Here is a 25,695-nt window from a genome sequence, read left to right on the forward strand (position 1 = left end):
GTCTGCACAAAATGAGGGGCAGACCCGATCTTTTTTAACCGCGTGATTGGTTCTAAACCTCGAACGGGAGGGGGATACGGTTGCTGCGTTACTTGATCAGCTGTTTTGATTCAATTTGGAAAGAAACAGTTCCAAAGACCAGACAGAGAATCAAGAACAGATGCACATCTTTGGAAAAAAAGATGGTATAAACCGATACCTCATCAAATGAAAACGCATTAATGAAGGAATCGGTTACAACATCTCATCAAATACAATTTTGCGGTTCACAGAATGTTCTACTCAAACTGAGAAATATTCTGTGAATATAGGTAAGTTTTATTTGCCGCTTGTCTTTCTATGTATTGCTATCATCTGCGTGCATCCAAACTGGTCCTTTATCAACACTGTTTTCAGAATTTTGTAATTGACAGGCCTTCTCCAATGCTTTAACATGAATGCAAGAGGGGCGTCTTTCCGAAAAGGAGATAATTAAATATGTCTGTCTATTATTATCCAGTCTTTCGGTCGCTGAACTACCGCTGGCTGTCATTGCAACTGCCCCAATTTCAGACGAGACTTTGGTGTTATGTCACCTGCACCAAAGGAGTATCTTTCATATCCAGCTTTTCATTTCAAAGTTCTTTCTCTGCTGATATAAGGCTAACGTCCAGGTTTTCTTTGTCATCGTGAAATGGTTTGTTTAGCCTTTCAGTGGTATCCCAGTTTCGTCCCTTCCTTGATTCCTGCTCAAGCTGTTGTTTAGGTTTTGAATAATGACGTCAGTTGCATACACATCTGACGCATTCAGGGACGATAATCAAAGCTTGATGATGAGTTGGTTATATAAATCTTGCTAGGGCAAACACCAACCCCTGGACCTAGTGGGGGGAGGCCCAGGACCGAGTTTGGGAAACCCTGCAATAGGCCACATATTTGCTCAGCTGAGTAGCTGCCAATTATTTATATATACACAAAAGGATGACCCGGGAGGTGCTGTTTTGGAGCCTTCATGCTTCCATCTTGGTACTCCCACACGTTGTATAGAAAAATATTTTGGACGCTATAAAAATGATTTTATTAGTGTCTACATTTGTTTTTGCCACGTTTATTCTATTACAGACACCTTAATGCATACTTTTAAATTATGTGAGCATACAACATACATATAAAGGAACATGTTTTTGTATATCTTAGTATACTTTTTTAAAAATACACTGAACAAAAATATAAATGCAACAATTTCAAAGATTTTATTGCGTTACATTTCTTATAAGGAAATCAGTCAATTGAAATAAATCCATTAGGCCCTAATCTATGGATTTCACATGACTGGTTTAGGGATGCAGCCATGGGTGAGCCTGGCTGCCAAGAGGATGGGACTATGCCATCCTGTTGGCAGCCAGGCCCACCCACTGGGGAGCCAGGCCCAGCCAATCAGAATTATTTTTCCCCCACCAAAGGGGTTTAATACAAACAAAAATACTTCTATATCCTCTCACACTACTCGCGACTGGACTTCCTCATTACCATATTTGGTAGTGAGAACTCTCTAAAAGGATGCCTTTTAATAGTCTTGCATATTAGATTTTCAAGTCCATACATTTCATAAGGACTGAGATTATTATTTTTTTATATATTTTTCTTTACCTTTTATTTAACTAGGCAAGTCCTTTACGAATAAATTCTTATTGACAATGACTGCCTTCCCCGGCCAAACCCTAACCCGAACGACGCTGGGCCAATTGTGCACCGCCCTATGGGACTTCCAATCATGGCCAGTTGTGATACAGCCTGGAATCAAACCAGGGTCAGTAGTGACACCTCTAGCACTGAGATGCAGTGCCTTAGACCGCTGTGCCACCCGGGAGACCTATTAGGTACTTTGGATGTAGAATGGAATGGTGCTATATATGCCTAGCTACAGAGATACTGTATATTTTTACTGGTGGCTCAGTTGGTTGGGGCTTTCTACTGACAACATTAGAGAGAGTTGTGGGTTTTACTGATATATAGGCCTATACCGACTCTGTGTTGAGTCCCCTTGGATAAAAGCATCTGCTCAAAAGACGGTTATAATTAAAAGCGCAGTCTTTCTCTCAGACATGGTGTATCTAAAAGGATCCTGCCATTTGTTAGTATTCCAGGTCAGTGGTTATGAAGAGTATTCAAGCTGAGCACATAATAACAAAGTGAACTCTGCAGCCATGGGCCTCGTGCCCCTAGATCTGCAAGTCTGTTCGCTTATCTATTTTTTTTATATTTCACATTTTATTTAACCAGGTAGGCCAGTTGAGAACAATTCTCATTTACAACCTGGCCAAGATAAAGCAAAGCAGTGTGACAAAAACAACACAGAGTTACACATGGGATAAACAAACGTACAGTCAATAACACATTAGAAACATCTATATACAGTGTGAGCAAATTAAGTAAGGAGGTAAGGCAATAAATGGGCCAATAGTGGCGAAATAATGACAATTTAGCAATTTACACTGGAGTGATTAATGTACAGATGAGGATGTGCAAGTAGAAATACTGGTGTGCAAAAGAGCAGAAAAACAGATTTGGGGATGAGTTGGTTGGATGGGCTATTTACAGATGGGCTGTATACAGCTGCAGTGATCGGTAAGCTGTTCTGACAGCTGACGCTTAAAGTTAGTGAGGGAGATATGTCTCCAACTTCAGTGATTTAGATTTTTTTGCAAATCGTTCCAGTCATTGGCAGCAGAGAACTGGAAGGAAAGGCGGCAAAACGAGGTGTTGGCTTTGGGGATGACTAGTGAAATATACCTGCTGGAGCGCATGCTACTAGTGGGTGTTGCAATGGTGACCAGTGAGCTGAGATAAGCCAACGAGCACATACAGGTCGCAGTGGTGGGTAGTATATGGGGCTTTGGTGACAAAACGAATGGCACTGATATACTGCTTCCAGTTTGCTGAGTAGAGTGTTGGAGGCTATTTTGTAAATAACATTGCCGAAGTCAAGGATCGGTAGGATAGTCAGTTTTACGAGGGTATGTTTGGCAGCATGAGTGAAGGATGCTTTGTTGCGAAATAGGAACCTGGTTCTAGATTTTATTTTGGATTGGAGATGCTTAATATCAGTCTGGAAGGAGAGTTTACAGTCTAGCCAGACACCTAGGTATTTGTAGTTGTCCACATATTCTAAGTCAGAACCATCCAGAGTAGTGATGCTGGACAGGCGGACAGGTGTGGGCAGCGATCAGTTGAAGAGCATGCATTTAGTTTTACTTGCATTTAAGTGCAGTTGGAGGCCACAGAAGGAGAGTTGTATGGCATTGAAGCTCGTCTGGAGGTTGGTTAACACAGTGTCCAAAGATGCGCCAGAAGTCTACAGAATGGTGTCATCTGCATAGAGGTGGATCAGAGAATCACCAGCAGCAAGAGCGACATCATTGATGTATACAGAGAACAGAGTCGACCCGAGGATTGAACCCTGTGGCACCCCCATAGAGACTGCCAGCGGTGCGGACAACAGGCCCTCCGATTTGACACACTGAACTCTGTATGAGAAGTAGTTGGTGAACCAGGCAAGGCAGTCATTTTAGAAACCAAGGCTGTTTAGTCTGCCGATAAGAATGTGGTAATTGACAGAGTCAAAAGCCTTGGCCGGGTTTCCAATGTTTGAGGATCTCAGACGATACGAAAGAGAGGTTGAGCAGGCTAGTAATAGGGGTTGCAACAATTGCAACAATCCAGATTGTCTAGCCCAGTTTATTTGTAGGGGTTGAGATTTTGCAGCTCTTTCAGAACATCAGCTATCTGGATTTGGGTGAAGGAGAAATGGGGAGGCTTGGGCAAGTTGCTGTGGGGTTGCAGGGCTGTGGACCGGGGTAGGAGTAGCCAGGTGGAAGCATGGCCAGCCGTAGAAAAATAATTATTGAAATTCTCAATTATCGTGGATTTTTCAGTGTTTCTTAGCCTCAGTGCAGTTGGCAGTGCAGTGGGTTTGAGTTATTGGACCCAGATTTTATGACAATGTTTTTCTCAACCAGGTCTTTGTGAGAAGTATTTTGATACTCAAAGCCTCTGCTGCGACGTCTGAGTTTCCTGCCAAAGAAAGGAGAGGAAAGGACAGGAAAGAGAACACAGGCAAGAACATCACAACCAACTCTGTGACCCAGAGTCAGAGACAACACCTCCAACCGCCACACAGAACAGAACCCAGTCATGTTCAGAAGGCTTACTAGTCTGTTTTTTGGAAGAGATGATGACATCTCTACAGACCAGAGGACATCCACCCCTACAGAAATGCTTGAGGAAGGGTGGCTTCTGATCAACCATAAAGGTCAGTCTCACAGAAAGTAGTGGTTGGACTGTAGCTATATAGTGTGCTCTACTAGAGGAAATATGGGTAACACTGGTTCTCTTGTTGCTCTACAGAAGTGAACCCATTGGAGGAGCAGGTAGTGGAGTGTGCCACCACATCTATCTACAGAAGTCCACCTGTCACTGAGGAGACTGAACCCATCTCAGAAACTGGCGTCAGGTGAGAGAGACTTTTGTGCATTTGACACAGAAAGTTGTCAAAGCATTTTTCAATATCCGTGTTCTGCCGCTGATTCCAAATGTTTGATTATCCTTGTGTATATGTGAACAGATGTGGGTGTGCATTTGTGGGCTTACAAGCATTTGTTTCTCTGCAGGATGTCAGAACCAGTGGTCCCAGTCCAAAGAAGCACCACCAGCCCCAGCCGGATCATTCGTGGATCAGTGTCCATGGCTGGACAGCTGGCTAAGGTCTCACAGGTTGCTCGTGTCCAGAGGGCTCAGACCCGGGTGGACCGCCACCACCTCACACGGAGCTGCATCCAGCGGCAGAACTGTGTCCGCCAGCGAGCTCAGCGCCACTCACCCCGCACACGCACAACCTATCTCCAACAGCCAGGCCACCACAACTTCAGCCACTGAACACCCAGCATCAGGGAGCGCTTTTAACACAAGAACAACAGGGACCTTTAATCTGCTCACACCATACACACACAAACAAACAAACAGACATGCTCAGACACCTTCACAAATGCAACATAAATTGATTGGCAGCATATTTCCGTATAGTGAAATAAAGTCATAATTCAAACACATTTTGCATAGTTCAATCTTGTGTAGATTAAGGTATTTCCCAAAGGAATCCTATCTACCCCATTTGATTCAAAACACAAAGCTTGTTACTTGGAATTGTCACTTGTTCACTGGCAGCTAAAAATTAATTTTGAACCTGTACTGTACATGACAAGAGAATGAAGATGTGAATATATCAAGGAATAAGTTTGCCCTAAATATTTCTGAAACTAAAAGCATTGTATTTGGAACAAAACACTCAACAAACCCTAAGCCTCAACTAAATCTTGTAATAAATATTGTGGAAATTGAGCAAGTTGAGATGACTAAAATGTTTGGAGTAACCCTAGATTGTAAACTGTAATGGCCAAAACATATTGATGCAGTAGTAGCTAAGATGGGGATAAGTATGTCTATAATAAAGCAATGCCTTCTTAACATCACTATCAACAAGGCAGGTCCTACAGGCCCTAGTTTTGTCGCACCTTGACTACTGTTCAGTCGTGTGGTCAGGTGCCACAATAAAGGACTTGTAATTGGCTCTGAACACAGCAGCACGGCTGGCCCTTGGATGCACACAGAGATAGTGGAGGAGAAATTGATTTCATCACTACTTTTATTTATGAGAGGTATTGACATGTTCAATGCACCAAGCTGTCTGTTTGAACTACTGGCACACAGCTCGGACATCAATGCATACCCCACAAGACATGCCACAAGAGGTCTCTTCACAGTCCCCAAGTCCAGAACAGACTATGGGAGGCGCACATAGAGCCTTGACTACACAGAATTCTATTCCACATCAAGTAACTGACGCAAGCAGTAAAATTAGATTTTTCAAAACAGATTAAAAAACACCTTATGGGACTGTGAAGCAACACAAACATAGGCAAAGACACATACATACACACACATACGATAACATACGCACTATACATACGCATGGATTTAGTACTGTAAATATGTGGTAATGGTGGAGTAGGGGCCTGAGGGCACACAGTGTGTTGTGAAATCTGTGAATGTATTGTAATGTTTTAAAATGTTATAAACTGCCATAATTTTGCTGGACCCCAGGAAAGGTAGCTGCTGCTTTGGGAGCAACTAGTGGGGATCCATAATGAATACAAATATCAAATGAGATATGTTTGTAGGCTTGATAGTTTGTGGCTATGGCAAAACTGTCAGTGGCATGCATATTTCTGTGCAAAGCTTTTGCAAAAAAAATTGCTAAAACATATGTTGAGGGAAATTAAAAGGTATTTGTATCATTACACATATGTATTTTGTCAGATTGTTGTGTGTGAGTTAAACATTTCATATAGCAATAAAAAGGATGACCCACGTGATTGCACCATTGTTCCTTTATTCCATTCCTGTCAGAACTGCATGATCAGGGCTATTTGGTGACCAAAAAGCATTACTAATGTTATCCAATTCAATGTTATGCGACACAATATGTAAAAGAAGGTTACAGAAACAGCTCAGTGTATACTACTTTAAAAAAAATGGCTGATCAATTGGTTACTTAATTGGCCTATCTGATTGGCTGAGTAATTCTTAACCCGTTTGTCATTATTCATGTGTTAAGGCAGGTAAGAGGGAAGCAAGCAATGGAGAGCTCATAAAACTGTGTTATATTTTCTGTTCTTCTAGATTAGTAACATAGTGCAATTGTTTTTGTGTATCTCTACATTCTACTGCTCCAACACCTGTGTTGTACAGCTTGTTTTCACCATGCTGACTTGCAGGTTTGCTAGTCATCAGATGGGAAGGGAGAGGGTAGTCCTGTGTCTGTCTAATTGTACATCATGTGCTTATCTCTGTGTGAACATAGGGAAAATGGATGTCAGTCCTGAGACTAAACTTAGTAGCAGACAATCCCCAGTTGGTTACAAGAGCTTTGAGGGCTTACCTCAGTTGACTGTGGATGACACATTGACCAAAGGGCAAAATGGGAACTTTCAGAATGAGCATAACCGAAACAAAGGTAGTTGGTTTGGTAGCAACTCAATGCTACTTATGATATCAAGTCAAATATTGCTTGTATCAACCACAAATTGCCACACATGTACAGTAGTTTTTTTTTTGCCCACCTCCACTCTGACAGGGTCTAAAATCTCTCCCTCCAGGTCTCTATGGCCATGGTGGCCTCAGTTCTGCTCCAGACCTCAGCAGTCTCCCAAAAGAATTGCCCCTGAGACATCTAGCCTCTGGGAGCCAGCACCCTAACCTGGCTGATCTAAGCTTGTCCTCCTTTAGAGAGATGGATAGGGACCTGCAGCCTGGGGGGCCAAGTAGGTGTGGCACTTGGCAGGATGCCATCATACCCATCTATGCTGCCTCTCTCATCATTGCCATAGCAGTCACCACCGCTATGGTCCTGCAGATTTATCTAGGGACAAATGAGGTATGTTCTCACTTAGAAAAATGTATAGAAACTATTTAGAACAACTTTTACTTATTGCCCTATATTTATCTTCATCCTTACTATAATGGGGTCAGCAGGTCTTCAGAGGGAGTGTGTTGGTGACGGACCATGAACACTGTACAGAGCTTGGTCGTAGGGTGCTGAATGAACAAGGCTCCAGTGTGGATTCTGCCATTGTTGCCACCCTGTGCCTGGGGATAGTCCATCCACATGCATCAGGTATTGGCGGGTAAGTGACAAATGCATTTGAGAAAGTTAACGTCAAGTGCACTATATATGTGGCATAATGATTGTCCATAGGTTATCATGTGGATGGACAGGACATTCATGGTCCACCTGACTTAATTATGTATTTTTCTGTAGGGGAGGGGTGATGCTGGTTCATGACATCCGGATGAATATAAGGAAGGTGATTAATTTCCAGGAAACGGCACCCTCTGGAATCAAGGAGGAGATCCTGCAAATTGACCCAGAGCTAAAGGTGATGTGCTGTATGACAACAGTGTATGAGTAAAAATACATAACTTATTGTAGATCTTTCGTTTTTAGGATAACACAATGTGTTGAACAATTATCTCGAATTGTGTGGCTAGTCTCAGATAGTCATGCAACATGTATACTGGGGCTTCAAAAGAGATTTTTAAATTGTAACGTCTTTCCTTAACCATCCAGCCAGGTCTGATTGTAGGTGTGCCAGGCTTGCTCAGAGGGTTGTACCAAGCCCATAAACTGTATGGAAGGTGAGGGGTTTTCATTATGTGCAATTTCATGTTTGTGTTCAGAAGCACATACTAGCCTATGTTTGTTATTGTTTCACCCCAGACTGTCATGGGAGGATATTGTCACCAGGGCTGCCAATGTAGCCAGAGATGGCTTTAATGTCTCTCACAGACTTGGTAAGGAGTGATTCACAATCATACCATGTCTTTTTCTTACTGTTTTACTTCTCATGCCTGTACAATCTGTATGAAAGCCTCAATACAAAATTAGACCAATTGCATGTTTTCACCAATAGACTTTGATATTTGTCTAACCCTGCAGCAGAGGCCATAACCAAGGTGAAAGGTCAGAATATGTCATTGCGCTTCAGGGACATGTTCTTGCCAAAAGGCCATGCTCTGTCCCCCGGCTCTCTTATGAAAACACCAAGTCTGGCTGCTGTCCTGGAGGCTGGGGTGTCAGAATTCTACAATGGGACTCTAACACAGGAAATGGCCAGTGAGGTAAATAAATGTGTTAGCTAAGAACATAGCCCTCAGCAAATTGCATTGAATCATATGCATATTTAACCTGTGTTGTATTTTAGGTGCAAGAAAATGGAGGAATTCTAACCAAGGAGGATCTCAGAAACTACAGTGCAGTCATAGAGCAGCCAATTGAAGGCCTGTATCAGGGTAAACATAGTCATACTTCATACTCTTTATAGGAAGTAGCCTACAAACAAGAAAATTCTACAGTATGTTGGGATTAGCTGCATTTGTCAACATAATATTTTGTCTACACCAGTGGTGCCTGGTGGCACTTTAAATGGGTAGTAGGACAGGCTCATAATAATGGCTGGAACATAATTAATTGTTGGATTCCATCCATTATTATGAGCTGTCCTCCCCTGACCAGCCTCTTCAGGTCTACACAATATTTCCTGACAACACCCTCCCTCAGGATTCCGAGTTCTCGTGCCACCTCCCCCTTCAATTGGTGCTGCTCTGATCTCAGCCCTCAACATTTTGGAGGACTTCCACCTCAATGGGAATAGTACAACGTATAGAGCAAACCACTGGATTGCTGAGGTACTGTATCTCAAGCTCTGAAGTGAGACCCATGTCATTCACAGTGTGCAGAAAAGGTTCCCCCTAATAAAAGTGTATTGTGTTCATTTTGAAGTCACTGAAAGCGTCCCTGACTATGGCTAGTGGGCTCGGAGACCCTATGTATACCCCATCAGTTTCTGCACTCATCTCCAAGATGCTAAGGTAAACATTAACAAGCGTGCATTCACTTCCTCACCATGTTCTAAGTAGATTAGCCATGCAATTTAAGTCCTTCTGAAATGCAATGACAGGAATTTCTGTGAACAATTGTCCTCTACTGATGGAGGAGGATGTGCAGTGCCCCCCCCCCCCCCACCACCACCACCACCACCTTATATCTGTGTCTCCGTTAAAGCAAGCGACAGGCTGTAGTGCTCCGTCAGTTGATCAGTGACTCGCAGGCGTCTCCTCCCAAACACTACTCTACTGTCTATGACCTGCCGAGTGGAGCTGTGGCCAGCCAGGTGGTCGTGATGGGTCCCGATGACATCATTGTGTCTGTTACCAGGTGCTGTGATTAGGAGTTTACCTGAAGGAGATAACATGTTTACATTAGCGTTGTGAATATGGTGTGGGATAGCTTAAGTCTTGCACTTGTTCAATTTTTTTTATTTTATGTTTCAGCTCACTGAACAGGCCCTTTGGAAGTAAAATTTTAACCCCTTCAGGCATTCTCCTGAACAGCCAGATCTTGGACTTCTCCTGGCCAATTAAAACCCAGGGACTGTTAATATCTAACCTGGTAACAGCATACCACAGTACAATGCAAGTTTGGGCTGTATAATGTATTAACATAACATAATTCTAAACTGTCAATCAGAGAAACAACCTTTTTGTAAAAATATCCTACATCAACACTTTTGTTTTCTTTGCAGACGAACAGGGTCCAGCCAGGCAAGCGGCCTCTGTCATTTATTATGCCAACAATTGTGATACCGTCTCTAGGTAAATGTGGATCCTATGTGGCCCTGGGATCTTCTAATGGAGAGTCCAGCCTCAGTGGTGTCACCCAGGTCTGACATGTAAAAAAATACTCTTTAATGTTCATGCCTTTTTGTTATCTAAAAGTTAATGTCCTTGTGATTTCATTACCTTTCATTGTGCTTTTTGTTTCAGGTCTTGATTAATATTTTATCATATAACAAAAATCTGAATGATAGCATATCACTGGGACGACTCCATCCCCAACTTAAGCCGAGCAGACTCCTGGTGGACTGTGAGCATTTCTGATATTTTCTTTATCTACACTTAATTGTGGGTGGGAAATCAGCTTTGAAATGGTTTGAAACCACTCCACTTTTTTCTCATTCTTATTTTCCAAACTATCTCCCCTCAGCTGAGTTCCTGGAGGAGGATGTGAAGGTGTTGCGTTTGAAAGGACACACTGTCTACAGAGTGGGGCTGCTGTCCCTGGTGCAGGGTGCCCAGAAAACCAATGACATCATTAGGGGCATTGTTGACCCTCGTGCTGTGGCTGGCTCTGCCTAGCTTTCTGAGAATATGGCTTTATTTCAATGTGAACATAAGAAGATTAAGTAATATTTGAGTTGTATGTTTATTAAAAAATGAATATATTACAATTTTAGATTTACCTAGTGTGATGATGGCAGGCGTGCAACTTCCATTGGTGGCGGGACATGTCTCCCCCCACACACACACACATTCTGAAATTGCATTTTTGTCTTCTCCCAAGTTTTATCATTGGAAAGTGATACAAAATGAGGCAATGGTGTGCTTTAGGACTATGCGGGCACCTCTGAGTGGTCGGTTAGACTGTTTGGAGTGTTTTATCCGACTGGTTCCCCCACATTTTTTAAAATAAATATGTCCCTCCTGGAAGATGGCATACATTAAGGCAGATCTAATACAAAGGTGGTAGACATCACAGGAGGCTGATGACGGGAAGACCGCTCATAGTAATGGCCCGGAACAGCGTCCATGGAATGGCATCAGACACAGGGAAACCATGAGTTTGATGTATTTGATCCCATTCCGCTCCAGCCGTTACCACGAGCCCGTCCGCCCCAATTAAGGTGCCACCAACCTCCTATGGTAGACATGAATTTCATCTCAGATTCTGCGTGTGAAGATGTGAGTAGCCTATACCCATCAACCTAGGTCACAATAGTATTGGTTGTCCAATAGGGGGCACTACTTGCCTAGGCAGAACTAGATAAATATAGTTTGGCCTAATGTTTGGTAGAAGTTAGAGGCAAATACATTATCGCTCAATAGCTTTACAAATCAGATATTTGCTGTTAGTCACTGCTGTTTTGTCGAGGTAAAGATGATCCATATAGCCACCAGCTACTGTATATCTCCAAGAATGCACTTCATGTGTGAATGTTGACTCTCAAACAAGCCACCAAACCCTGCCCCTAATAATGAATGCAGTGTGGGATGGGTTGAAATGGCAAATATCCAGATTTTAAAAAGTTACTCTTATTCAAATATCAGTGGCACTGTCAACCCTTACATTAAAGGCATGTGCCTGTGTCTATGTTTTCATTGTTGGTTTTAACTCTTTAGCTTGTTAATCAGCAGCCCAAAGTATTAAACTGTGTGCTCAACACCTTCCTTATGTAACAGTATAACTTTAGACCGTCCCCTCGCCCATACGACCCGGGCGCGAACCAGGGACCCTCTGCACACATCAACAACAGTCACCCACGAAGCATTGTTACCCATCGCTCCACAAAAGCCACGGCCCTTACAGAGCAAGGGGAACTACTACTTCAAGGTCTCAGAGCAGGTGACGTCACTGATTGAAACGCTATTTAGTGCGTACCGCTAAATAAGCTAGCCGTTTCACATCCGTTACACTTACAACACATACTCTCCTACTAGCCAGGGCCTCTTCGGAGTAGAGAATGTGCCAAAGGGCTGATGTCATAGGAAATTGGCATAGGAAGGTTGGCAAACAAATACATACCTCCAATGTCACTATACAAAGACAAAACAGTATCATAATGGCTTAAGAACACATTTTATGAAACTTTCTGTTATTGAGAACAATACAAAACCATAATTATGACAGATGACTAACCACATATTCCTGGGAGATGGATTATGTCGCTGGCCAGCCCATATGGAAAATGAATGTATTTCACATACAGTGCCTTCAAAGTATTCACACCCCTTGACTTTTTCCACATTTTGTTGCGTTACAGCATGAATTTAAAATGGATTCAATTGAGAAAAACAATTGACTGCCAACACAAAATATCCCTTAATGTCAAATTGGAATTGTTTTTTCAACATTTGTACAAATTAATAAAAAATGTAAAACTGAAATGTCTTGAGTCAATAAGTATTCAACCCCTTTGTTAGGGTAAACCTAAATAAGTTCAGGAGTAAAACTTGACAAGTCAAATAAATTGCATGGACTCACAGTGTGCAATAATAGTGTTTTAGATCATTTTGAATGGCTACCTCATCTCTGTATCCCACGCTCGAGCAGTGAATTTCTAACACATACTCTGCTAAAAAGACCAGGGAAGTTTTCCAATGCCTCGCAAAGAAGGGCACCTATTTGGTAGATGGGGTAAAAAATAAAAATCAGACACTGAATATCCCTTTGAGCATGGCCATATCTACACTGGAGTTGCTTACCAAGAAGACAGTGAATGTTCCTGAGTGGCTGAGTTACAGTTTTGACTTAAATCTGCTTGAAAATCTATGGCAAGACCTGAAAATGGTCTAGCCATGATCAACAACAGAGCTTGAAGAATTTTGAAAAGAATAATGGGCAAATGTTTCACAATCCAGGTGTGAAAAGCTCTTAAGAGATTTATCCAGAAAGATGTAATCGCTGCCAAAGGGGATTCTAACATGTATTGACTCAGGTTTGAGTAGTTATCTGTGTCTCAGCCTCCAGTATTTATGCTGCAGTAGTTTGTGTCGGGGGGCTAGGGTCAGTTTGTTACAGTGCCTTTCGAAAGCATAAAGATAAACATAAAGATATAAAACTGTATTTTTTTGTGAAAAATCAACAAGTGGGACACAATCATGAAGTGGAACGACATTTATTGGATGTTTCAAACTTTTTTAACAAATCAAAAACTGAAAAATTCATGATTGTGTCCCACTTGTTGTTGATTCTTTACAAAAAAAATACAGTTTTATATCTTTATGTTTGAAGCCTGAAATGTGGCAAAAGGTTGCAAAGTTCAAGGGGACCGAATACTTTCGCAAGGCACTGTATATCTGGAGTACTTCTCCTGTCCTATTCGGTGTCCTGTGTGAATCTAAGTGTGCGTTCTCTAATTCTCTCCTTCTCTCTTTCTTTCTCTCTCTCGGAGGACCTGAGCCCTAAGACCATGCCCCAGGACTATCTGACATGATGACTCCTTGCTGTCCCCAGTCCACCTGGCCGTGCTGCTGCTCCAGTTTTAACTGACCTGAGCCCTAGGACCATTTTTATTTATTTTATTTAACCTTTATTTAACCAGGTAGGCAAGTTGAGAACAAGTTCTCATTTACAATTGCGACCTGGCCAAGATAAAGCAAAGCAGTTCGACAGATACAACGACACAGAGTTACACATTGAGTAAAACAAGCATACAGTCAATAATTGCTGTCCCCAGTCCACCTGACCGTGCTGCTGCTCCAGTTTCAACTGTTCTGCCTTATTATTATACGACCATGCTGGTCATTAATGAACATTTGAACATCTTGGCCATGTTCTGTTATAATCTCCACCCGGCACAGCCAGAAGAGGACTGGCTACCCCACATAGCCTGGTTCCTCTCTAGGTTTCTTTTTTTCCTAGCCACCGTGCTTCTACACCTGCATTGCTTGCTGTTTGGGGTTTTAGGCTGGGTTTCTTTACAGCACTTTGAGATATCAGCTGATGTACAAAGGGCTATATAAATACATTTGATTTTATTTGATTTATCTCATCAAGGTATACAGTACTAGTGTTTTTGGTTTTTCATTTTTTATTTTTTTTTTATGTTAAGAAAATGTCTTTCACTGACATTACAGATTATTTTGTGTAGATCGTTGACCAACATGTTTGCTATTAAATCCATTTTAATCCCACTTTATAACAACAAGATGTGTGTGGAAAAGTCAAGGGTTGTGAATACTTTCTGAAAGAGGCACTGTATGTACATACATGCTGGGAATTCAAAATATATTTACATATATGTCCAGAATATATTTATGAAATATATAACTTGAGCATATCATATAATATTTATGCGAATTTATTTTAAAATATGAACTGGGTGGTTCACACCCTGAATGCTGATTGGCTGACAGCAGTGGTATATCAGACCGTATGCTACGGGTATGACAAAAATGTATTTTTACTGCTCTAATTACGTTGGTAACCAGTTTATTGTAGCAATAAGGCACCTTGGGTTTGTGGTATGCCCAATATACCACGGCTAAAGGATGTGTCCACGGCTAAAGGCTTTGTCCTAAGAACAACCCGTAGCCGTGGCATATTGGCACCCCCTCGTACCTTATTGCTTAAATATATGTTAATTAAAGAACATATTTCTACCGATCTGTCAATCAAAATTTTAAACGTCCCTCGCTCCCATTCTCCAGCCCCGCGTCTAAACTGACAATGCAGAGATTTAATTTTAATCAGATAAAAAGCAGCTGTCAAGCGCCCAAAATCTTTCTCATGGTTAATGCCATTTGATTTGATTATATAATCCGAACAATTATTTAAAATATGTTTTCACCTGGTGGGTGACAGAGGAAGACGATATTTTCTTCAACTGCCTGCAAGCAAGAGTTTTCAATGAGCTAGCTACACAGCTAGCTAATGAACGTTAGTTAGCTAACAGCTAGCTAGCTCCTTTTAGTTTGCTGCACCACCACAACAACACGCAATGTAACCGACCAAGGTTATAACCAGATGGTGTTTTTGTTTCTAACAATAGGCCTAGGGCATACATGTTTAAAAATAAATATATATATATGCATAGCTGATATTCCCTCTGTCACTCATGGGGAGGGGGATATTATATTGTAGATAATAAGAGTGATAAGGTTAACATTACCCCACATTGAAGTTTAAATACCCGAGTAGGCTACTCTGTCTTGATACTGTTCAATTATTTGCGACACTGATTGACAACCTGCAATTTTATGTGACTGATACAATAAGTAAGATTAGATATAACGTTACCCAAAATCCTAATGATAATTTGTGAATTCTCTGACGCAATATTATCTTGAAGAAAAATCACGATTTTCATGCTGAATTGTCTCTGTCAGATAGAGAACCGTATAAAACGGGCGTGTTCGGTCACAGAGCTACAGTATCAGTTAACTGGGCTGAATGACTTCCTTATACCCGTGCTACGGGAGCGAGGATTTAGTTTACCTTGCAATCGAATGTGTGTACAACTTCGGAGTAACTGCTCTTCAAATACTTGGAAAAACGGTCAGTAAGATTGACTCAATTACATTCTAGTAATAAAAGGTCATTACTAGAGATACATTGTTGCCATGTATCTTATTTTGTTGAAACAATGTGTTAAAACCCTTATAGTGTTACCACTGAGATTGATGTTAAATTATCGTTAAAAACTGCCAAAGGTCACGACAAAAAAAAAAATCCTAAACTGAATTGATTTAAAAAACTGTATACCCAAATAATGTATAAAGGAAGTCCTTTTGCATTCCTTGATTCTACCTATCTGTCACTTCTTTGTAAATTAGAGCCATGCGTTGAGTGTGACAGCACAATGGAATGGCTGTGAATTCACATTCACTATCAGAAGGATACAATAATACTTTCTTTACTTCTTTCCCTGACAGGGTGGCTTCTAGTAACACAACGTCTGCATTGCTTGTCAGCAGGAATATTGCACTTTAAAAGAGGGATGGATTCAAAAAGAGAAGGGAAGGACAAGTTCTTCATAGTGACACGGGGGAAGGCAAGAAAAGGGTTTGCAAGAGGATGTATCGTGCGTGTGGAGGCAGAGATGCAGAAGGGAGAGCTGATGGGACTGTTGTACGGAGGTGGCAGCAGTGGGGGTAACCCTAAGAGTGGGGGCATGGTGAAGATGGAGGACACATACCCCCTCACCTGCCACCAGGCCCAGCTACTGCTCTTCGTGTCCCCCTCCAGCAAACGCCTGGAGCTCCTGTGTAACCCCCAGCTTTTTTTGGCTATCTGTGTGCTGTCTCAGGATGACCTGGTGGTAGTTAAGCACAAGAAGGGTCACCAACCAGGGCTGGTTAAGAACCTAATGCTGATCGGTAAGAAGGAGAACCAAGGAGACCTGCTGATGCTGGGCTTTGAGGTTGAGTTTGTGGTGAGTATGCAACTTATATAAATCTGGTATCTGGTATGTCCACATCAGCATAGACACTGCCATAGAGAAAGTTGAATAACTTTGAGCATTTTTCCCAATGTAATAAGCAAATAATCAGGAATTTCTACCGTCTTTGATCCTCTCATCGATAATTGAAAAATGTAGCCTAATGATTACACAGTATGACAGACACTGCAAACTGTACATGTCAAGTACACCTGAACCTCTCATTGATTTACATGAGTTTCAGGAAGTGACAGCAGGAGACAAGAATGTCTCTCACGCTGCGATCACACCGACAGCGTCATTGCATTTTGGTACACCAGAAGTACATTAGTTTCCAATGGAACGCTGCATTTGCCTTGCAGCATTGCGTTGCAGAGGCAGTTGCAGTGCATTCTGTATGGTGCATATTTGGATTTATCAAACGTATGTGTCAAACTGTACGCATAGACAGCTTGACAGAAATGGTAGCAGAAGGTTGTTTTACTGTTTTACTTTTGTTGCACACATATCCAGATGACGCTGTGTACCATTTTTGCACAATGACACTGTAGGTGTAAACAAGGCATCAGGGGAAGATCCATAATGTTATCGGATTAGTTAAAGTACATAACTTTTACGTAACATCTGAAACTTAATAACACTGAGGAATTTGCAGTTGTTCGAATGCATTTTGTTGTATTTCTGGCTTACCAGTAACAATTCTCAGCATTGCTACTGTATAGGAATTGTGTTTACTTGATCTATTTTTTTCCTTTCCATTTCAGCAAGACTCAAATCAAACAGTGTCATCTAAGAAGCCCGCCCCTCTTCCCCTGTTCAGTGCAGCAGACATTGTCCAGGTTGTCCCAGCATACTCTGTAGGCCTTGGCCCTAGCTGGAAAGACAGTCATTCAGAGGGTCAGTAGTGCATGTTTACTTGCTGGTGTTCAATCCCCATGCATTGTCATTGATCAGTAAGCAAGCTCATAGGCCTACGTGCATTTATTTACCAAATATGACACATTTACCTGGCTTTTCTAGTCTTTAAACCCATTACATACTTTACTTGTTTTCTTGTAAGGAAAGAATATCAGCTTTCAGAACCCAGTGGCTTTGGGCTCTCATTTCAAACGTGCTTTGCACAGACATAATTCTTTGAACGGTTATCATCATTTTAGGACTTGCTGCGCATTGGGGTACCTGCAAGCAAAATACCCCTCCACCCGCCTCCCCCTTATCAGGAAGAAATGCTAAAATATAAGTGCTACACGTTATTGGACGGCAATGAACAGCACCTGTGGCTAGACAGTGGGCAAAGTGCGGTTCCTTGTACAGAACTGGTAAAACTGGCCCAGGTGCTCTGGAATGTAGCAGCAGAGATCATCACATGCTCTGAGCTCTCTACATACCTCTTATGGAGATAGACATGTTTACCACAGATCAGTCTCATGACATGGGTCTTGTGACAAGGACAGAAACCATGTGATCCGTCATTCTTATCCCTCTTCAACTTCTTCTCCCCCAGGTCTTAACAGAAAAGCGGGGTCACGTATCAACTCCATGCCTAATATGGGATCATGTGGACGACAAGTGAGAGATATAAACCACGTAGACCAGAGTGTCACCCCACCCGAAAGCCTGTCACACCACACTTTTGATGTGGGATCCCTGGTGGAGGTAACGTCCAACACTGGGATCACTGTATATGGGGTAATCCAGTGGATGGGAGTCCTTTCAGAAAATAAAATTGACTGGGCAGGAATTGAGCTGGTGAGTGTAATGTGAACTGTTTAAGCAATGTTATTGAGCTTACCTATTATTCTCCTTTCTGAGATTTCAATATCTCAATCAGATTTGATTCCTCAGCAACTCTTTTGCCATCAGGATTATGAGGTGAATAATTGCTCAGATGGGACGTATGGAGGCCAGCGGTATTTCACTTGTAAAGGGGGCAGGGCCCTATTTTTGCCCCTAACAAAGTGCAGTCCAGATGGAAGGTTCCTATGTCTCCGCTCTGGAAAGGAGACCTTCAAAGCCACAAATATCCTCCCAGGTTAGACACTACTTGTATAGGTCCTTCCTAACACTAACAAATGCAGAAACAGTGTCGATAATCTCAGGTTGTGCCGGTGTAATAATAGCCTTATAAGCATTGGTTTGCAGCCCACACCTCAAATCAAAGTTTATTTGTCACGTGCGCTGAATACAACAAGACCTTACAGTGAAATGCTTACTTACAGGCTCTAACCAATAGTGTAAAAAAGGTATTAGGTGAACAATCGTTAGGTTAAGGAATAAAACAACAGTAACCAACAGTAAAAAGATAGGCTATATACAGTAGCGAGGCTATAAAAGTAGCGAGGCTACATACAGACACTGGTTAGTCAGGCTGATTGAGGTAGTATGTACAGTGGGGCAAAAAAGTATTTAGTCAGCCACCAATTGTGCAAGTTCTCCCACTTAAAAATATGAGAGGCCTGTAATTTTCATCATTGGTACACTTCAACTATGACAGACAAAATGAGGAAATAACATGAGGAAAATCACATTGTAGGTTTTTTAATGAATTTATTTGCAAATTATGGTGGAAAATAAGTATTTGGTCACCTACAAACAAGCAAGATTTCTGGCTCTCACAGACCTGTAACTTCTTCTTTAAGAGGCTCTTCTGTTCTCCACTCATTACCTGTATTAATGGCAGCTGTTTGAACTTGTTATCAGTATAAAAGACACCTGTCCACAACCTCAAACAGTCACACTCCAAACTCCACTATGGCCAAGACCAAATAACTGTCAAAGGACACCAGAAACAAAATTGTAGACCTGCACCAGGCTGGGAAGACTAAATCTGCAATAGGTAAGCAGCTTGGTTTGAAGAAATCAACTGTGGGAGCAATTATTAGGAAATGGAAGATATACAAGACCACTGATAATCTCCCTCGATCTGGGGCTCCACGCAAGATCTCACCCCATGGGGTCAAACTGATAACAAGAATGATCACAAAAATCACAGAACCACACGAGGGGACCTAGTGAATGACCTGCAGAGAGCTGGGACCAAAGTAACAAAGCCTACCATCAGTAACACACTACGCCGCCAGGGACTCAAATCCTGCAGTGCCAGACATGTCCCCCTGCTTAAGCCAGTACATGTCCAGGCCCGTCTGAAGTTTGCTAGAGAGCATTTGGATGATCCAGAAGAAGATTGGGAGAATGTCATATGGTCAGATGAAACCAAAAGATAACTTTTTGGTAAAAACTCAACTCGTAGTGTTTGGAGGACAAAGAAAGCTGAGTTGCATCCAAAGAACATCATACCTACTGTGAAGCATGGGGGTGGAAACATCATGTTTTGGGGCTGTTTTTCTGCAAAGGGACCAGGACGACTCATCCGTGTAAAGGAAAGAATGAATGGGGCCATGTATCGTGAGATTTTGAGTGAAAACCTCCTTCCATCAGCAAGGGCATTGAAGATAAAACATGGCTGTGTCTTTCAGCATGACAATGATCCCAAACGCACCGCCCAGGCAACGAAGGAGTGGCTTCGTAAGAAACATTTCAAGGTCCTGGAGTGGCCTAGCCAGTCTCCAGATCTCAATCCCATAGAAAATCTTTGGAGGGAGTTGAAAGTCCGTGTTGCCCAGCAACAGCCCCAAAACATCACTGCTCTAAAGGAGATCTGCATGGAGGAATGGGCCAAAATACCAGCAACAGTGTGTGAACCTTGTGAAGACTTACAGAAAACATTTGACCTCTGTCATTGCCAACAAAGGGTATATAACCAAGTATTGAGAAACTTTTGTTATTGACCAAATAATTATTTTCCACCATAATTTGCAAAGAAATTCATAAAAAATCCTACAATGTCCTACAAAATCCTACATTTTTTTTCTCATTTTGTCTAGTTGAAGTGTACCTATGATGAAAATTACAGGCCTCTCATCTTTTTAAGTAGGAGAACTTGAGAACACAATTGGTGGCTGACTAAATACTTTTTTTGCCCCACTGTACATGTAGATATGGTTAAAGTGACTATGCATATATGATGAACAGAGAGTAGCAGTAGCGTAAAAGAGAGGTTGGCGGGTGGTGGGTGGGACACAATGCAGACAGCCCGGTTAGCCACTGTATGGGAGCACTGGTTGGTCTGCCCAATTACGGTAGTATGTACATGAATGTATAATTAAAGTGAATATGCATATGATAAACGGAGAGTAGCAGCAGTGTAAAAAGAGTGGTTGGAGGGGCTTCCCAGGTGGCGCAGTGGTCTAAGGCACTGCATTCGAGCCCTGTTGCAGCCGGCCGCGACTGGGAGGCCCATGGGCGGCGCACAATTGGCCTAGCGTCGTCCGGGTTAGGGAGGGTTTGGCCAGTAGGGATAGCCTTGTCTCATCGCGCACGGTGTTTCCTCCGACACATTCCTCCGAGAGCCATGTTTCCTCCGACACATTGGTGCGGCTGGCTTCCGGGTTGGATGCGCGCTGTGTTAAGAAGAATTGCGGCTTGGTTGGGTTGTGTTTCGGAGGACGCATGGCTCTCGACCTTCGCCTCTCCCGAGTCCATACAGGAGTTGTAGCGATGAAACAAGACAGTAACTACTAACAATTGGATACCATGAAATTGGGGGTAAAAAAATTATAAAGAGGGGTTGAGGGGAGCACACAATGCAAATAGTCCGGGTAGCCATAAACCATACACACAATGAACCAAACACCCACCAACAGCAGATATAAAGCATTCATCAGTTGGATTTCTATTATCTAAGTGGTACTCCCATGTTTTTGTTTGGTTTGCATCAGTTACTCCATTGGAGGAAACCGATGAGAATGTCCCTCCTATCCCTGAGTCGGAAGCCTTGTCTTTGCTCGTGGGCAAGATGAAGGGGATCCAGGGGCACTACAACTCCTGCTACCTCGATGCCACTCTCTTCAGGTAAACTTACTTCCTGTTGCTCATTGTTCCTAACTCATAGTTGTATGACAATTTTACACTGTTGGGCATCATTTTTTGTTAAGCCCAGTTTCTTGTAAGAATGACTTAATGCTGTGCCAGGACCACTGCCAAGCTAACAAAGGTAATACATCTTTCCACAGTCTGTTCAGCTCATCCATGACCCTGGACAGTGTTTGCCACAAACCAGCTGACACAGAACAGAGCATATCTCGCTCTCTGAGGAGAGACATCGTTAACTGTTTGCGCCGGTATAAACATTCTGTACTTTTTTTCTATATCCTCTTGACCCTCAGGCGTGCCTGTATTATCAACTGCTCTTCAAAATAAGGGCGTTATGACATTGTAATCTACCCAGACTGAGAAAGAAAACGCCTTCTCTCAATGCATGTCTGGTATTACTTTGGCACATTGGTAGTGTATGTTCAGGCCCAGTATAGGCACTTTATATGAATGTGCATTTCTGTGTGTTGTGTGTATTTCTGTGTGGCCACTGAGAGTGACATCAGTGGGTGTAATCCACAGACAAGGTTTTGTGCCTGCTGAGAGCGTAATGAACTTCCGCAAGCAACTCGGCTGTGACACCTTTGTAACAGAAGAGAAAGGTACTCACACACTTCTCATAGTGTTGTTTCTATGGGTCTCTTAACAGAAATGTGATACCAGCTAAGGGAAATTATGTCTAAATTATCAATTTTGAGTGGCTGCAGTGTCTCTGATTTCTCTTAAATGGTGTTATCCTGCCTCCCTGCAGACCCTGAAGAGTTCATCACAATCCTTATACAGCGGGTGCTGTGCATAGAGCCATTGCTTAAACTCAGGTTTGAACCAGTCACCTTTCTCTGCTGCTCTATTTGACCTCCTGACCCATATCTTTCTCTTTCTTGCAGGTTATGCTGTAGGCTACTTATTGCTCCTTGCTTCCCCTCCTCACTCTGCTCATCTCCATTCTAATTGTCTTGACTTTTCTCTGAGTTTCTGTTTGGTCACTCTGCCATGATTGAGTAGCTTAGCTTGATTGTTCTCTGGGTCTCAGATCGAATAACAACACATCTCAGGATGCCTACACATTCCAGATTATTCTGGATAAGGAGCAGGTGACACAGACTCCCACGGTTCAGCAGCTGCTGGATACCTCCTTCCTGTCTTGTGGCCTCAAGTTTGAGGAGGTTGGTGATACTGTGCAAGGTTGTCTAAGGAGTTATGTTTACGAGGCCTTGTAAGCCGCCCACGTTCTTTTTGGAAGGCAATCCCATTGCTCTAAATGTTTCTAATATATCCCTCAGATCCCATCCTGTCTCATGGTCCAGATGCCAAGGTTTGGGAAAAAGTACAAGATGTTCCCCCACATCATCCCTTCAACAGAGCTTGACATCACAGATCTTCTGTACAACTGTGAGTTACACCATCAGTCAATGTAATGAAGACTGACAGAGTGTTTTTGCAAAACGCTGGTCACACGTCTGCCACGCATGTAACTATGAATTAAAGGCCATACAGTAAATCCCTAAACATAGCTTGCCATAGTAAACTGTCTTCAGGTTGAGTGACAGCTTCCCACCTTCTTTCTCCCATCAGCCCCCCGAGAGTGCTTCCTCTGTGGGCGTTTGGCAGAGTATGAGTGCCCTCAGTGCCTACAGGACCGCAAGCTCCAGCCAGGAAGAGTCAAACAGTACTGCACTACTTGCAAGACACAGGTAGACACCGTTAAGCAGCATTACTGTTTGATTTACATTTACATTTACATTTAAGTCATTTAGCAGACGCTCTTATCCAGAGCGACTTACAAATTGATTTACATCTTTTCTACTTGCAAGTGTATTGATTTATTTTTCTTTATCTTACTGAATCTCCCTCTCTACTTTCCCTCTTCCCCTCCTCCATCTCCACTTCTCCCTTTGTGACAGGTGCACACCCATCCGTCTCGGAAGGGCCACTGCCCTAGAGCCCTGGCAGTGCCAGCGGAGGTTCCGGCAGATGCCCCTTTACCCAGGCACATGATGAAGTTGTTCGCTGTGCTCTGCATCCACACCAGCCACTATGTGTCTTTTGTGAAGTATGGGCCTGGCCCTCGCTCCTGGCTCTTCTTCGACAGCATGGCGGACAGATGTGGTGAGATTGACCTCAAAGAACACAATTATTTTATAAATAAGAATTTAGTCTATTACCATAACAAGTCTGTTGAAGCACTGTTTATTTTAAAAATCTATTCATTGGATGTGTGTTAATGGCATCGGGTTGGTAAAACAATCTAAAAGGAAGAACATACTACTATTTTCATTTCTCCCGAGGTGCTGAACAAATAATCATGAATGTACAATTGCAGACTGTTCCATGCTTTGTGATGTTATTTGTCTTTCCTGTTCACTAGTTATCCAATAACATGCGTTTGTCTATGAACCTCCTGACTTGATGTTGCGAAAACACTGCACCATGACATATGTCTAGTCTTATCTATCTTCCACTCTGATAAATAATCATCTGCCCCCTCTACAGGTGATGACCACAGTGGCTACAACATTCCAGAGATCAGGGCTTGTCCTGAGGTGGGTGACTTCCTGTCTCAGTCAGAGGAGGAGCTAGTGTGGGCTGACCCCTCCCAGGCTGGAGAGCCTGTCCGCAGGCTACTGTGTGACTCCTACATGTGTTTGTACCAGAGCGCATCCATGGCCCTCTACAGATAAAGCCAGCACAAGGCTGAAGTGTACTGAAGAGAACACAGTGTTCTCACAACAGTGCTAAAATAACCTTGGATTCAGCATCGCCATGACATCAGTTCGTTTTCACAAAAACAAAACACTGATTAGTTGAAGAACTTAAACTTTAAAGGGATGCTTTTATGATAACTGAAATAATCACCATGGTCTTCTCAAATGTTTTCCTTTGTCATTGTAATTGACCTTTGTTTCAATAAAGGTTGATTGGTGAAGTTGGGGTTAGGAAGGGCAATTGAACTATTGGTAATGTTTTATTGTTGCACATTTCTATGTATACTGAAGATTTATGGAATTGAAGTGGATCTATGACTGCTTGTGGAATTCTGTTGAATGTCAGTGTTTTCCTGCTTTTTTTATGTTGAAGGAAAGAAATAATATATACTGTAGTACCTTGTGTTTTATTGACTGAAAATGTTGAATGAAAAGGGCTAAGTTATCCATTCCCAGTTTAATTTGGTTGTAATAGTCTGCTTAAAATGATCAAAATGTGCATTTAAACTATTTCAATTGTGTTTCAGTTAAGATTGAATTATGCCCAGAAATCCCCCAGTTCTTAAAAAAACATATTTTGGGTATGGAAGGGAGATAGAGACATGCTGTAGATCAGGGGTCCCCAATTACATTAAGCCACAGACTAATTTTTATTGAGTGGATGTTTGGGGGCTGAAACAATTACAAATAATTAGTAACCTGCAAATTGACTGAAGAAGCCCAAACAGATATAATATTTGTCAAAAACATTGATTACATTGGGATACAGTCACATTATTGCTCTATTTATGCGTGGGAAAACTTGGGAACAGATTTCTTAAGTTAAAATCACTTTGATCTGATTTCCTGGTAATTGTACAGTCTTATGTCCAACAACGAAAAACCTTTTTATGAAAATAAATTAAATCAGAACTTGGGTCCAAATAAAATCACTGGGACCGAGCTTCCTGCCATCCAGGACCTCTTTACCAGGCGGTGTCAAAGGAAGACCTTAAAAACGGTCAAAGACTCCGAAGACAGAGACTATTGTCTCTGCTACTGCACAGCCAGCGGTACCAATGCACCAACAGGACCCTGAACAGCTTCTACCCCAAGTCATAATGCTACTAAATAGTTAATAACCAAATAGCTACCTGGACAATCTGCATGTGACAAATAACATTTGATTCTATGTCAAGGTTTAATCTATGTTGAATTCTTTAAAATAGACAGATTTTATTCTCAGGTCATATTTGAAAGAGCTTGGGTTTGCCAAGAGGTAGGCAGGGCTGTTGATAAAGCTGCTGGGTAGCTGGTTATGCCTGAATTCTGGCCTGAGTACAACTGTTGATGAGGCCAGGGAAGTTAAAAGGGCTGAGAAGCCCTCTTGTGGATTTGGATTCAATGTCTTGTGGATTCAATGTCTCACACAGTGGAAAACGTAGTTATGGTATGGGAAGTGATTGTCCTTTCAATAAAACCCCATC

At 42.2% G+C, this 25,695-nt stretch overlaps 2 protein-coding genes across 8 annotated transcripts; both read left to right on the top strand.

Annotated features, from left to right (window-relative positions):
* The first annotated feature begins 6,613 nt into the window (after positions 1-6,613).
* On the top strand, positions 6,614-11,824 carry LOC124003039 (glutathione hydrolase 7-like). Of its 7 annotated transcripts, none has more exons than XM_046311012.1 (16): positions 6,614-6,656; positions 6,899-7,051; positions 7,194-7,471; positions 7,567-7,721; positions 7,856-7,973; positions 8,165-8,232; positions 8,315-8,388; positions 8,534-8,715; positions 8,799-8,886; positions 9,155-9,282; positions 9,377-9,465; positions 9,659-9,811; positions 9,928-10,045; positions 10,179-10,316; positions 10,420-10,519; positions 10,640-11,824. In XM_046311012.1, the coding sequence occupies exons 2-16, from the start codon at positions 6,904-6,906 to the stop codon at positions 10,789-10,791; spliced, it is 1,989 nt and encodes a 662-aa protein (XP_046166968.1). In that variant the 5' UTR covers positions 6,614-6,656; positions 6,899-6,903; the 3' UTR covers positions 10,792-11,824. The 7 variants fall into 7 exon arrangements, 4 of the variants coding, with proteins under 4 accessions (XP_046166968.1, XP_046166969.1, XP_046166966.1 ...); XM_046311013.1 differs by lacking the exon at positions 6,614-6,656 and adding an exon at positions 6,674-6,812; XR_006833183.1 differs by lacking the exon at positions 6,614-6,656 and having other exon boundaries at positions 6,822-7,051; positions 10,179-10,248; positions 10,640-10,685.
* A 3,310-nt stretch (positions 11,825-15,134) lies between these two features.
* LOC124003038 (ubiquitin carboxyl-terminal hydrolase CYLD-like) lies at positions 15,135-24,624 on the top strand. Its single transcript, XM_046311008.1, has 14 exons — positions 15,135-15,709; positions 16,087-16,586; positions 17,357-17,489; positions 18,097-18,341; positions 18,456-18,624; positions 21,371-21,503; positions 21,665-21,772; positions 22,047-22,126; positions 22,276-22,342; positions 22,558-22,690; positions 22,808-22,916; positions 23,100-23,218; positions 23,429-23,633; positions 24,018-24,624. Exons 1-14 carry the CDS (start codon positions 15,520-15,522, stop codon positions 24,203-24,205), a joined length of 2,379 nt encoding a protein of 792 aa, XP_046166964.1. The 5' UTR covers positions 15,135-15,519; the 3' UTR covers positions 24,206-24,624.
* The last annotated feature ends 1,071 nt before the right edge of the window (positions 24,625-25,695 follow it).

This window comes from Oncorhynchus gorbuscha, linkage group LG18, assembly GCF_021184085.1.
Source record: "Oncorhynchus gorbuscha isolate QuinsamMale2020 ecotype Even-year linkage group LG18, OgorEven_v1.0, whole genome shotgun sequence".
NCBI classification, from domain to species: Eukaryota; Metazoa; Chordata; class Actinopteri; order Salmoniformes; family Salmonidae; genus Oncorhynchus; species Oncorhynchus gorbuscha.